This window comes from Micropterus salmoides, unplaced genomic scaffold (assembly GCF_014851395.1).
Source record: "Micropterus salmoides isolate LMB-PRFRI ecotype aquatic unplaced genomic scaffold, ASM1485139v1 Ms_hic_scaffold_3413, whole genome shotgun sequence".
NCBI lineage: Eukaryota > Metazoa > Chordata > Actinopteri > Centrarchiformes > Centrarchidae > Micropterus > Micropterus salmoides.
Window position 1 is genome coordinate 1 of NW_024042722.1, and position 14,950 is coordinate 14,950.

At 41.9% G+C, this 14,950-nt stretch overlaps 1 protein-coding gene across 1 annotated transcript; it reads left to right on the forward strand.

The window, feature by feature from the left end:
• Positions 1–1,132: 1,132 nt before the first annotated feature.
• Positions 1,133–10,327, forward strand: LOC119884392 (polycomb protein SUZ12-like; the record flags this gene model as incomplete). The annotated part of the gene is made up of 13 exons (XM_038694809.1): positions 1,133–1,209; positions 2,178–2,227; positions 2,330–2,418; positions 2,543–2,789; positions 4,111–4,213; positions 4,327–4,432; positions 6,254–6,428; positions 6,518–6,606; positions 7,049–7,192; positions 7,591–7,748; positions 7,931–8,129; positions 8,411–8,490; positions 9,444–10,327. Coding segments are annotated over 13 exons (1,968 nt in total), but the record flags the coding sequence as incomplete, so codon positions are not given.
• Between the last annotated feature and the right edge of the window lie 4,623 nt (positions 10,328–14,950).

Below are 14,950 nucleotides of genomic sequence, written 5' to 3' on the forward strand. Positions count from 1 at the left end.
CCACCAAACTCTGTCCTAATGGGCTCCAAACCCCACCGACACACGTTGATTTGAGCCAGGGGGCATGCTTTCCATTAAATTTAAGTTCCGACACAAAACGGCACATGCCGCTTATGCGGACATGAACTGACAGTTTTGCAACGTGTAAACCAACAGACCAAAAACGCAGATCTCACATGGCTTGTCACGGTTGAAACCAAATGGAAAATTGTTCTGCATTGTCTCTGTCAAGACATGAAAGCTGTGGGGGGGGGGACATCATGTCTGATGCCATATGCTGCTTGCACAACTGGTTTTTGAGCCGTTGGCACTTTAGTATCAAGCAACTTTACATGAATGTTGCTTCACTCCTGACGAGGAATCAAATATTCAGCACCTACCGATGTATTCACATGGAAAACATCAGAAAATACTGGTAAAATGGTAAAGAGTGGCCGTAGATTCAGCTGCACAGACATATTTAGACTGCTCAGCGTGGAAAAACACACCTCACAACATTTCAACCTTCACACACCTCTCTACTACCAGCCATTGTTCATTCTGATGGCCTTTTGCTTTTTAAAGACCACTTTGTTGTTGCAGGTTATTAAAAGAAGTTTCAAGATATACATTACAGTGTGTAGTATTTATATCTGCATTAGTGTAACATGACCAGGATTAGGGGTACAGTTGATCATCAGAAGCCCGGTGATAGCAGATGATGTTAGTCAGTGGACTGAATCTATCCAGAAGAAATAAATATTTCTTCTCCTGTATAAGGTAGGGCTGCAACTAATGACTATTTTCATTGTTGATTAATACGTCAGTTATTTTCTTGATTAGTTGTTTGGTCTATAAAATGTCAGAAAAGTGTGAGATATGTCAACCTGTTTTTCCCAAAGCCCAAGATGACGTCCTCAAAAGTCTTGTGTTGCTGACAAACCCAAAGATATTCAATTTACTTTCAAACAGGAGGAAAGAAACCAGGAAATATTCACATTTAAGAAGTCTTTCTTTAAAAACGACTCGATTTATTAAAGTAGTTGGCGGTTAGTTCATCGTTGCAGCTCTAGTATAGGTTCTCCATCATTCTGGCTGTAGGTCAGTGTTGGGTCGGCGGCGGTGCTGTGGCTAACCCCTGCTGTTGGTCTGCATTCACAGGAAAAGCTCCAAGGTTGACAATCTGTTGTTCAAATTGGAAAAGATGAGAGGCGAACAGGAGACTCACAGGTAAACACTCAGTCCTCCTGGGCCCGCTGGGTTTCCACAGAGATTTCTTGTGTGTCTGTCCTGCTGCTGCTGTTGTTGTTGTGGTTGACATTTTATTTTCAAAAGCCTTCTGCCTAAAGGAGGAAACTCTGAATATGTATAATATTTATACATTTCCGTGAATGTCTGACTTTTGGTTAATCACTTGAATTAATACCTAAAAGTTAAAGTACTCCTGTATTCCTGTCTGGATCATATTGATGCAACAATCTGCTCATTGACTTGACACTTGATAAATAAAGAGATATCAAAGGGATAGTTTAATAATGGCTCACACATTTCTCTTGTCTGGTGGAATATATCATCATATCACCAACCAACCACAACTTTTTAATCTTCTATGAGTAGTTGGCCTAAGAGCTTTTGAACAAAACTGATTTTAAAAATTATTTCCTCAGCCTTGTTTTACATGTTAGCAAAAAAAGCTTAAAAACTTAGATTTCAGTGATATTTGGTTGAAAATTGGGTATTCCCAAAGATTTTATAGTTAGTTCTTCTTTTCTGAGATGTTCTTGTAGCTGTTACAACACTCTCTCCCCTTTTTCCCCAGCTTCTGTATGTTGTGCTGTTTTTCTATGTGCTTCTGCATTTACTAGCCCAAAAGTCTCGGTTCATTTTTGATTTCCAAGGGTTGTTATCAACGGGCGCAGACCAAAAAATGCCTCTGGATGCAATTGGATAGGCCTTTAACCGAGAGAGCAGTGGAAACATGTGATGTAGCTTAGTTGGTACATTAAACGTACCAAATCCTTTCATCCCATATTAAATAAATGCATTTTTTTCCCCCTATGCAGAATTTCTGGATAAATACAAACCATTTTATTTGGACATTAAAAACCTAAAGAAACATTGTCTCATTAGCTTAAAATGACTAGTTTGCATCCCTAATTTGAATTCCTCCTGTGTTTTTGTTTTTTCACCCCCCACAGCTCGGCCTCTAATCTTCAGCTCACCTTTACTGGCTTCTTTCATAAAGATGGTAAGTTTGTCCTTCTCTGCAGTCGTCCTTTGTTAGTTTTTAGATATAGTATTTCCAGTGATTCAGGACGTCTTTGTCCTGCTTTGTGTTGTGTGTCCTCAGGGAAGCCATCTCAGGACAGTGAGAATGAGCAGAACTCTGTATCTCTGGAGGTGCGGCTGGTCAAAGTCTGTCACAAGAGAGAAAGGTGTGTGTGTGTGTGTGCGTGTGTGATGATCATGTGGTTATTTCATGGCTGCTAATATGAACATTTTCTTGACAGTCCGCCTGTCAGTGCGATGGATCTGAAATGTCTTTTCCCTTCTTCCTGTGCAGGATGTGAGCTGCCCCGTAAAGCAGGTCCCTACAGGGAAGAAGCAGGTTCCTCTGAACCCGGACACGAGCGCTGGAGTCCAGGCCAAGCCAGGCTCCTTCGCCTCCCTGCTGGTTCCCAGCAGCGAGTTTGAACCCAGCAATTCTCACATGGTCAAGTCTTACTCGCTGCTCTTCAGGGTATCAAGGCCCGGACACCCCCGGACACAGATCAACGGCCTGGCCAACGGAGAGAATCACCACGACAGAGGTGAGCACAGACTTTTGACGTCTGGTCGTGTTTTTGAAAGGATCGTTCCCAGATTTGTTAAATCTGGGGTAGGCAGTTTATTTTAGAAGCATTGTTTTGTTTTATTTTTTGAAATCCTCTTAACATCACGTCAGCAATCAACAAGTGATCTGACATGATTTGGACTGAATGAAATGATTGGCTGGCCCACCTGCCTGTCTACCTGGCTGCCTCTGTGCACACTGCTGGTACACTCACTGTGCATGAACATGTGTTTTGGGGGAGCGGCTTTGGAGGGAGGTGGTGGATACTTTAAAAATCTAGTCTCTTGCTAGTTTGTCCAACATTGCCTAACGTCTCAAAAAAACTGTTTAGTCATACATTGTCTCTCCGTAGGGCTGCAACTAGATCTGAAACGATTCATCAATGAAATCGATTCATTTTATTACTAAAATGCATCGACGCAAATGTTTTTGCATCAAGGCTTTGTTTAATCCATATAACTATATAGCGGCCTGTTTCACACGGACATTAGTGTCGCACATCGCGCTTACGCTGTGTGAACACGACGTGATTATGATGGAGTGCTTCTTAATCGATGAAATAATCTATAGAAGCTTCGAGTACTAAAATCATCATTAGCTGCAGCCCTAACTGCAACTAACGCTTATTTTTTATCGATTAATCTGACGATTATTTCCATGATTAATCGTTGAGCCTATTTAAAAAGTCAAAAAAATGTGATAAATGCTCATCACAGTGTCCCAGAGCTCAAAGTGACGTCTTTAAATTGCTTCTTTTGTCCAGCCAACAAAGACTTTTCATTTACCCACGTAATCAGGAAATAATGGCAGCAAATCAGTAGATTTAAAATTCTGAAACGGTTAATCTGATAATTAAAAGGTGACAATTAATTTTCTTTTGATCGATTATTCGACTTAATTGCTGCAGCTCTAATTAGAATAAATTAACGTACATGTATGTTGCATGTCTGTACATCCTGGAAAAGGAGCCATTCCTAAGGATTCTTCCTCAGTTTCTGCAGAGAAGTGATTTAGCTGATCACATCAATCTCATGAGAATCTCAATGTTAAACTTTGAATAAATATCATTAAGCTCAGCAATTAATTTGTTGAGTACAGTGTTTGTGTTACTGATAGAAATGAGGCCCAAGCCATAATAAACCACATTCTTTCTACTGATGGTCTTTTTTCCTCTTGATAATGTGAAATCACCACACTGATGTTTGGCTCATGGATCAGGTCTGACCCGTTCCAAGCTTCATTCTCGATCCTGTGTGGTAGAAAAGGGGGTTACGAGTAATTTATGTGTCTGTTTTTAGATTTTACAGAGGAAGTGGTGAACAGGAAGAGGAGGAGCTCCTCTCTCAGGGAGGAGGGAGAAACCACATTTGTGGCCCAGATGACGGTCTTTGATAAAAACAGGTGAAGCTCACGCAATCCGAAGCATCTTCCGACACACGGGAACAAAGTGTTTCTCTTATCTCTCAGCTGCAGAATCAAAATGTGAGAAAATGTTGTCGTGTGCTTGTGTGCAGACGTCTGCAGTTGTTAGATGGGGAGTATGAGGTGTCTATGCAAGAGATGGAGGAGTGTCCTATCAATAAGAAGAGGGCAACATGGGAGACCATCCTGGACGGAAAGGTGTGTGTGTGTGTGTGTGTGAGACTTGTATAGTAGTAAGAATCAACTAAGCAAGGCTCCACACTAAAGGTATTTCCACACCAAGTATACATGTACATGTAAGACACTCGCACAAAACTAAAAGTGATTTGAAATCCTTGCTTCTTGCACTATAGAGACATCATTGACCAAAAAACCTTCCAGAGGAATGTTGTTTTCCTGAAATGTTTGGATGATTAATAAACCTGTGTCCTTTTTTTAATGCTGTTTATAAGAAAGTCTTTACCAATCGAGGCAAAGCTCAGAAGTAACAAGAAAAGCTAACAGCAACAGGAAAGAGTCTTAACCAGCAAAGATTTGTTATCTCTTAATAATCTTAATGATGATTTATAAGCATTCTCTTTCTTAATCGAGCACTTTTCAAAACACAAGTTACATTTCACACAAAGCAGAAAAAATAATGACATTTTATGATATAAGTAGTGCTGGGCAACGATTAAAAGTTTTTATCTCAATTAATCACATGATTTGTATAATGAATAATAATGATATTCTAAAGTAGTGTATTGCGCACCTTTAATTTAAATGCTATATACAAAAAAGTGTAATAACATGTGGTTTGCAAACACTTAACAAATAAGGTGCTTTTTACCAGCTGTATTCCCTTTTCAACTTAAACATTAATGTAATCAAATCAAATATAAAACCAAAGCTATTTGCCTGCACTGCCAGGGCATTACCTTTTATCTAGCTTGTTAAAACAAGTTAGAGTCCAGAGCCACGATTATAACATCATAACAGGCACCTTCTGAGCAACAGGTTAAGGTATATAAATCTGTTTTCTTGTTTTTTTTTTCTGAACAGGTATCAGCAGAAACATTTTTCTTTTTATCAGGGAGCAGCAGAAACAGTCTGTGTTCAGTAGCAGGTGTCCCTGTTAGAGTGAGGTGAATTGGTCACCGCCCTGCCGAAGTTGAATTGTCTTGAACTTTTTGTACACGCATCACAAATCATTGGAAGACAGACGATCCTCGCTGTTTGTGAGTTTGAATCAGCATGCAGTGTGTAGCTCTCCACTTCGCTATGACATTTAATTGATGCTTGCTTTTGTTTATCTACTTCTCCCACACGCTGCATCCAGCGTAGTCTGCTGAAGCCTCCCTCCACCGCTTGTTTGGGTGGCTGATTTGCAGGCTGATCAACATCCCGCCCCTCCTGTGACCCACAGTGTATTCAGAGCCAGTGAGCAACGGACTTTCAAAAACTGTGTTAACGTGCGATACAGTAATTGTCTGCGTTAATTAATTAATGCGTTAACGTGCCCAGCCCTAGATATAAGTAAACATTTTATTATCAAACGTATACAATGAAACACAAAACACTGCTTGTACACACAATGGTATTTCATAAAATTGATAAAAATTGTATATAAAATTTGCTCTTATGTAAATGCATCTACAGTGGGAGAACAAGTATTTGATACACTGCTGATTTTGCAGGTTTTCCTACTTACAAAGCATGTAGAGGTCTGTAATTTTTTATCATAGGTACACTTCAACTGTGAGAGACGGAATCTAAAACAAAAATCCAGAAATTGATTTTTAAAAATTAATGTTCTCCCCACTGTGTTTTTATATGTCGCGCACACAGTAATATAACATGTTGTTATTATGGTCACTGTGAATCAGTATTGTAAAGAAAAGTAGTTTCATATTTGTGCGAGTTGGCTTTTATTCACTTTGCAACACCAGACCTGATGCTCCAGTACGGCTTTCTCATCCGGTTGTTGGTCATGTTAATAGTAAGAGAGCTTCACGTTTGTTTTCTCCTCTCTTCTTGTAGTGTTTGCCTCCATTTGAGAGTTTCTCTCAGGGTCCCACCCTGCAGTTCACCCTGCGCTGGACCAGCAACTCCTCTGATCGCTCCACCGCCCCCGTGGCTAAACCTCTGGCCACCCGCAACTCTGAGACCAACCAGGACACCAGACCCAGCACCCCGAGAGCCACACACACACTCGGTGAGCAAGAAATTAGATTTTTCATGTGGCAAAAAAGGTTTGTTTGCTTTTTAAACGTGAGTATGGTGTATTTCTCCTCTGTGCTGCAGCTGTTAAAGAATCCATAAATGCTGACGTGCAAACCAGAAGAGAACAAATATCAGCTGATCTGCGACAGAAACTACGCATCTTCTACCAGGTCAGTCTCACCTGTTACTGCATCTGCACCAGGGCTGCAACTAACATTTTACCTGTGTGAAAGCTTTGAACTCCTTTTTTCATTTTCACCTTTTACAACAACCACGAATGCCTTCGAGGAGAGACTGTCTGAAAGTAAATACCATACTTTTGAGATAATACTCAGACGCGTAACTTTTGGAGAGATACTTTGTAGAAGCACAATGAGGCCTGTAGATTCAAGATGGACTTGAAGTGGAAGTAAGAATATGAGGGGCTGTTTATTAGCTTGTTAGCATGATCATATCTCACTGTAAAGTTTTGTTTTATTCTGATTTGACTTATTACAGCTGATGAAGACTTTGTCTCTGCACAGCGTTCATTCAGCCAGAACAGCAGGGATCAAACCCCACAGATCTCTTTATGACGGTCTCAATCTCGCTGTCTCTTATTTGTCTATCCAGTTCCAGTACAACCACAACACGCGGCAGCAGACGGAGGCCAGAGACGACCTCCACTGTCCCTGGTGTACCCTCAACTGCAGGAAGCTCTACAGTCTGATTAAACACCTCAAACTGTCTCACTCCCGCTTCATCTTCAACTACGTGGTGAGACGGACTCACACTGTCTTTGTGCAGAGAGAGAGAGAGAGAGAGAGAGAGAGAGAGAGGCTGGAAACCAGAGTGTCCTGATAAATTACAAAAAGTGAAACTACTTCTTTTGTTTGTTTGTTTTTAAACAAATAGCGCTGAGTGTAAAATTACTCAGGACTTTGAAAATTCTCTGAACAAAGACACAGTTGAAAATGAAATGGGTGAATACAAATACTTTTTTTTCACTTGAAATATTTAATTTTCAAAGATTTTGTCCCAATAGAGTGATTGTCAGCATTTCTTATCATCTCACCCCGATCATCACTTTTTCTTCATCACACGTGTGTTCAGATATTATAATTTTTTATAAATTAAAATTAAATTAAATTCGTATCTCTCCTGATCTTTGGCAGCCCCATCCTAAAGGAGCGAAGATCGAGGTCTCCATCAACGAGAGTTATGATGGTTCATATGCAGGAAACCCTCAGGACATCCACAACCAGCCGGGCTTCGCTTTCAGCAGGAACGGCCCGGTTAAGAGGACCTCTGTCACCCACATTCTCACCTGCAGGTACCGCTGAAATATTCCCTTTCACTGTTCAGCTTTTCAACAGCTGAATTTCCTGTCAGGGTGCCAAGAATTCCTGAGCGTAGTGAACACATCACGGTTGATCCAATATCTGTGAATATTAAATATTGTGTTTGAATGTCTTTTTTAATACGTCTTCAAAATAATTAATGTTTTCTTTTCAGACCCAAGAGGACGAAGGCGAGTCTGTCCGAGTTTCTGGAGTCGGAGGACGGCGATCGGGAGCAGCAGAGGACGCTCATCAGCGGACACAACCGCCTCTACTTCCACAGCGACAGCTGCGTGCCGCTACGGCCTCAGGAGATGGAAGCGGACAGCGAGGACGAGAGGGACCCCGACTGGCTCAAAGAGAATACCGTCAAGGTTAGTTTACAGCTGAGCGAACAGGGCCTCTCTGCAGATTTCACGCACGGCGTCTACTCTACTTGTTGTCACACTGTCGCACTGATGTCAGCAGTATTAAATCTCTGGAGTAACTGAAAACAGGTCAGCTGATCACATTTGTTCAGTCGATGACGTTTGCAGCATTAGAAGCAGTCATGTTGTGTCGCTGTAGCTAAAGCTGTTTTGTTCCCCCATTGTTGTAGCTTAAGTTGACTTTAGAAACCAACGGATCCTGTCTGACTTCTCTGCTCTCACTGCAGCAAATCGAGGAGTTCACCGACGTCAACGAGGGGGAGAAGGAGATCATGAAGCTGTGGAACCTCCACGTCATGAAGCATGGGTGTGTATGGCTCTGAAGGGATTTTATTGAATCCATTATCATGTTTGTCTTCTAACACTTTCAAGTACCTAAATACTAAAATAACTGAAAGTCAAAGATGGCTATCCACTTTTCTTGGCGTCGCACGAAAATAATGAATGAGGAGCAGAATATAAGTGTTAATGAAAGGAGTTAACAGCAGTAGTCGACCGTACATCACCAGCTTCTGACTCCAAATACTGAAGGTTTTGATCCACAGCTTGATCACAAACAATCTTTGTCTGAATACAGACACCAGCTGCAGAGAACACACATGAACCAGAGCACACAAACTTTAAATTTGACACTCCTACGCCGCTCTGCCTCTACGCCTGCTCGTCTCAGCCTGACAGCTCTGCCTCATAACGACACCCACGACCAAATTTACCACAAATAACCAACTATTGAGCTTGTCTGAACATTATTGAGTTACGCAGTGACGTGGTCATCAGACAAGTTAAACTGACTACCTTTTTTACGTTAGTCAACTTTTATGACTGCGTTCATCGTCATCTCCATGGACACGGTGAATAAACAAGGCTGCACAAAACATTTAATGATCATCTTTTTTCAATTACTTTTTGTTCTTATTTATAAATGTTATTATATTCTTGAAATAGACAAAAAGAATATGGGGAACAATAAGACAATATTGTTTGTTCCGTATGTTAAGGGAAAATAATACAAGTACAAGTAGCATCGGTTAGTTTACTTCCTCTTTGGGCAGATATGTTTGGAAGTGAAACGTCGTCAACTTTCTGCGTAGGAGTGTGGGCAAAACTATTTTAAGCGTCTAGTTATTTGTCTGAAAACTGGACATTTTGTAATGGAGGATGTGAAGGAAGCCTGGTCTCTTCTGTGCATGTAAACGCATTAAATGATGCTAAAACATTTTGCTTGCGTTCATCATGTTGACTCTTTTGTCCTCTCCTCAGCTTTATAGCGGACAATCAGATGAACAAGGCCTGCCTGCTGTTTGCCGAAAACCACGCCGCCCACATCGTCAAACACAAGCTGTATCGCAACTTCCTGCTGCACCTGATCAGCATGCACGACTTCAACCTGGTCAGCACGCTGACCATCGACCAGGCCATGGCCCGGATCCGCTTCATCAAGAGCCAGGCCGCACAGAGAGGCAAGGACGATGAGGAGGAGGAGGAGGAGGAAGAAGAAGAGGACTGGGAGACGGCTGTGGAGTCCCAACCAGAGCTGGATCCAGATCCCGATCTTGATCCATCTGAGTATAAACCCTGTAGTGATGAGACTAGTAACGGCTGCCTGGAGAATGGAAACCAGCTGCAGGAGGAGGAGGAGGAGGCGGGTGGAGGAACTGTGACGGAGAGGTCGACCACCAAGCAGAAACTCTCCGGTTCTGTTATAAACTGACTGCTCAATCGGAGAATCACAAAGATAGTTTTTTCATTTACATCAGGTAGACCCTTCAGAGGGGTTTATCATTTCATTACTTGGGGAAGGTGAGGAGTTTCGGAAAACGTGAAGCTAAGAATCACCATTATTTTCTTGTGTCCTCACAGAAACCGTAGATGTAACAACCGGGTTTTAGTTCATAATCAATTTCCTGGCCTGTGAGGAGCCACGGCGGCCGCATCCTTTTCCTTTTTAATAACCAGCCCACAAAGTTTATTAACGACGGAACAAGCACAAGACACATTCACCCTTTAGTTTGCATTTGTAGGGACCCATTTTGTAGAGTTAAAAGATAAAGCTGGCGATATTCTGTATTTTACTTATTGTCAAAAAAATCCCCATTAGATCAAAACTAATCATGTCTCTTACTTACCAAATCTTTAAAAAAAAACAACTAGAAAGGCTCAGGAATTTCCTGAAACAGCTGCTCACTGTAGTTTTTATAACCAAACAGGAGGAAATTGGGCATTTGTTGGGGTCTATTTTCAGCGGCGGATGAATCCACATGCAGCGCTCTAATGAGTATTGGGGACTGAGTCAGATTAAACTGAAGTGTTTAAGCTCTACGGCTCAGAGGAAGAAGAGACATCAGGCTGTGAGAAACACAGGACTTGTTTGTAGAACAGTGTTTTTTTGGTCTTTTCATGGGATTTGATGACAACTCTATGTAGAATATGACCAGACTTTCTCCTTTTTGGCAAGCGTTTGCAAAAAAAAGTTTGATATCTGCTTTTACATCTTTCTGCAGCTGTTTTGACAGACTCTTCTGACATCAGCCCAACACGTTACTCGGTGTTTGTTCACCCACGCAATTGTATTCTCTGGTGCTCTCTTATATTCATCTACGTTTTCAAACCTGCCTCTGCTCGCCCTCATATGTTCGATCCGTGTTGTGCTCGCTCCATCGTTCAGGAAACAAACCTCAGATGGGATCGTGTCTTTCGTCTTCCTCCGTGTGAAGCACCAATCAGTGTGACCCTGCAGCCGCACTCCGCTCCACCAAAGGTTTTACTGAGTTTAACGGTTACGGTTAATGGTCTCAGATGTCTATCAGGTCTCGGATCGAGTGTCTAGTTGCCAGGTGATCAGGACTTTTACTGGTTGTCCGCGTGTATAATCGGGTCTCTAAGACTCTGATCAGGTCTTTCTACAACCTCTGTACCTGTACAGAACCTCAACAGCTCTGCTGCGGCACACGCTCTTATCTTATCCATCTGATCAACAGTATATATATATTGATATTTATTATATTGTTCACTTTTTTTAAGGACTTGAGTTGAATACAAACCCACTCGCACAGCTGTGATCAGATGTTATGCATATCACAGTACTACATTCCTGTTTGAGGGCTCAGACTGAGTTTCTAACACTGTTGAAACACAGAGAAATCAAATGTATTCACTAAAACTCAGAACTAGGACACTTCCAGTGCAGTTTCTGCTGCCGGTGCTATATCTTTTTACTCCTCAGAAACACATTTGGAAGCGTCTCGGCTCCTTTTTACACTTACAGCGATTTCTACTGCCAGCATTCAGACGCCAAGATGCATTACGGACTTGTTTTCCTCCAGGACAACAAAACTGTGTCGCATTTGATGCGCCGCCGCCTCAGAAAAACACAATTCAAGGCCCAATGCGGTGCGAAGGGATGCTGAATTGCAAAGTTTGGATGCAACACGAGCATGTCCTTTTGTGAAGTCGGTCTTTGTGCGTTAGTCGCTCCTTTCGTTTTGTCTCTGTGAGGGTGAAGTCGAGAAGCGTAGATGGTCGAATTCCTGGAGAAGATGCAGGTTGAGTCCTCACGAAGCCACGCTCGTGCCGAAGCGGTTATTCGACTTGTCTAAACCGACTGTTTTTCCAGGTGCTGGTTCCAGTTTCTGTAACGTGAGAAATTAATGCTTTTTTTTCAAATCATGTCAGAATACTTTTAGGAGTTTTGGACCTTTGGTTACAACAAGTGCGACGGGAACTGCCGATCTGCATTTTGCTTTAATTTATCGTCTATATGATTAGTTGACAAAATAATTCATTAAAATGAAAAGTTGCTGCCCACCTTCAGAGGAGGCAGAGCTGGAAACAGGTGAAAGTCATCAACATGAACTGAAACTGAGCAATTTCTCCTCTATTTTATTAATTTCTCTGCTGTTTTTTGGTTTATTTTCCCTCCTGTTGCAGCCCCTGCCGTTATGTACATAAGACTCTGTAATAAATTAGCTTTGGAATGTGGATTTGTGGAAACCTGAAACCACCCGGGAAGTTTTGTCATTTTAATTTGCAGACCATAGGGGATGGATTTGCTCTTGTTTTTGTCTCCTTTGAAAATGCTTTATGTAAAAAAAAACAAAACACAAAAAACAAAGACTCAGGCTGAATCTCTGATCTCGCCATCTGACCCGCTGTCACTACCTGTAAGCGATCTCAAGTCTCAGTGAGACAAAAAAGCACAATGTCCAGATGCTACCAACCATTGATGCACCAACGCAGGAACTGATGCAGAGATATTTTGAGGTTTGATGGGATTTATTTGTAACTTCTCATGTTGTGATCTTTTAAAAAGCTTTACATCAGTCAGAAGTGTGATGGTGACTAATCCAGCGGGCTGTGGACGTGACAGCTCTGAGCGACTTTCTGTTTCTGACGGAGCCCGCTGTTGGTTTAGTTTGTTTTTTTTTGTTTCATTCACACAGACCAGCAGCGTTTTGCACAAGATGGGAGGAGCCATGTCAAGAAAAACTTTTCTTCAACAGTTTCTGTAAACCAGCTTGACATTGTGAACTTTTAAGTTGAGTCAGAGTGTTTTTCTATTAAAAGAACAAATTTGTACTATTGTTGCCCATGTGGTCCATTTCTTTGACTCGTACGTGTGCACACAACACAAAAGGTGACCTTATTAAAGCAGAAATGCCACAGAATGAGTGACTGCTCAACTCAACACACCAAAAATCACATAATCTCACCAAACACATGGCAAAGTTTCATCTTCTTCCAGTCTGACAGAACCTCACAGCGCACATGTCTTTAAAGGTTTACTTTGAAAATGTTTTAAGAAACTAATCAAATTAATTGGTTTTACTGGCACAGCCACATTCACACACAGTATTGCTGAAACACTTTATGAATACTACATCTCATGTTCACCTTTTTGTAAAATGTTTTTATTTTACTTTTATTTCATTTGTAAAACTTAGCAATAATAAGACAAGACGGTATAAACATAATGTAATCAGTCTCCTGTCTGCGTTGATGTTTGACCTGCAGCCAGTTACTTTCCAAACTTCCAAATATTCAAACTACAACGACTAAACTGAAGCTTAACAAAATGTATGTTTGTTCTATTGTAGTATAATTTGAGAAACTCTTACTTATAAACTCTTCATTCCTCAGCGGGAAAATATATAAATATTCTTTAGAGGTTTCCATAAGGACATTAACTTGATATGATTCGAAACGAAATATTTAGCTATTTTTTAGGAATTAGGAACAGAAACTTTTTGAGAGTTAACGTGTTAACGTAACGGGAAAACCAAACAGATGTGAAGTAAATCAATCGAATGTACACCGATCAGCCATTACATTATGACCACCTACTGGTCATGATGAAGGTCTCCGTTTTGCCGCCAAAACAGCCCTGGCCTTCGCTCCTCATGTGCATCAGTGATCCTTGGATGCCTATGACCCTGTCACTGGTTCGCCACTTTTCCTTCTTTGGACCTCTTTACTGACCCCTGCAGACAGTTTCAGAGATGCACTTAGGAAGCAACACTGATTGACAATCAATTTCACATGCTGTTGTGCAAATGGAATAGACAACAGGTGGAAATTATAGGCAATTAGCAAGACACCCCCAATAAAGGAGTGGTTCTGCAGGACCACTTCTCAGTTCCTATGCTTCCTGGCTGATGTTTTGGTCACTTTTGAATGCTGGCGGTGCAGGAGGAGCACTGCCAGAGCCCTGCAAAATGACCTCCAGCAGGCCACAAATGTGCATGTGTCTGCTCAAACGGTCAGAAACTGACTCCATGAGGGTGGTATGAGGGCCTGACGTCCACAGGTGGGGGTTGTGCTTACAGCCCAACACCGTGCAGGATGTTTGGCATTTGCCAGAGAACAAGATTGGAGAGTTTGTGCTCTTCACAGATGAAAGCAGGTTCACACTGAGCACATGTGACAGACGTGACAGAGTCTGGAGACGCCGTGGAGAACGTTCTGCTGCCTGCAACATCCTCCAGCGTGACCGGTTTGGTGGTGGGTCAGTAATGGTGTAGGGTGGCATTTCTTTGGGGGGCCGCACAGCCCTCCATGTGCTCGCCAGAGGTAGCCTGACTGCCATTAGGTACCAAGATGAGATCCTCAGACCCCTTGTGAGACCATATGCTGGTGCGGTTGGCCCTGGGTTCCTCCTAATGCAACACAATGCTAGACCTCACGTGGCTGGAGTGTGTCAGCAGTTCCTGCAAGAGGAAGGCATTGATGCTATGGACGGCCCGCCTGTTCCCCAGACCTGAATCCAATTGAGCACATCTGGGACATCATGTCTCGCTGCATCCACCAACGCCACGTTGCACCACAGACTGTCCAGGAGTTGGCGGATGCTTTAGTCCAGGTCTGGGAGGAGATCCCTCAGGAGACCATCCGCCACCTCATCAGGAGCATGCCCAGGCGTTGTAGGGAGGTCATACAGGCACGTGGAGGCCACACACACTACTGAGCCTCATTTTGACTTGTTTTAAGGACATTACATCAAAGTTGGATCGGCCTGTAGTTTGGTTTTCCACTTTGATTTTGAGTGTGACTCCAAATCCAGACCGGGGTTGATAAATTTGATTTCCATTGATAATTTTGTTTTTTTGTCGTCAGCACATTCAACTATGTAAAGAAAGGAGTATTTAGACTATTTCATTAATTCAGATCTAGGATGTTATCTTAGTGTTCCCTTTATTTATTTTTTTTTAGCAGTGTATTACCAACTTTAAATGTTATTCCCACTGTAGAATGTGGAAATAATTTTGAAAATA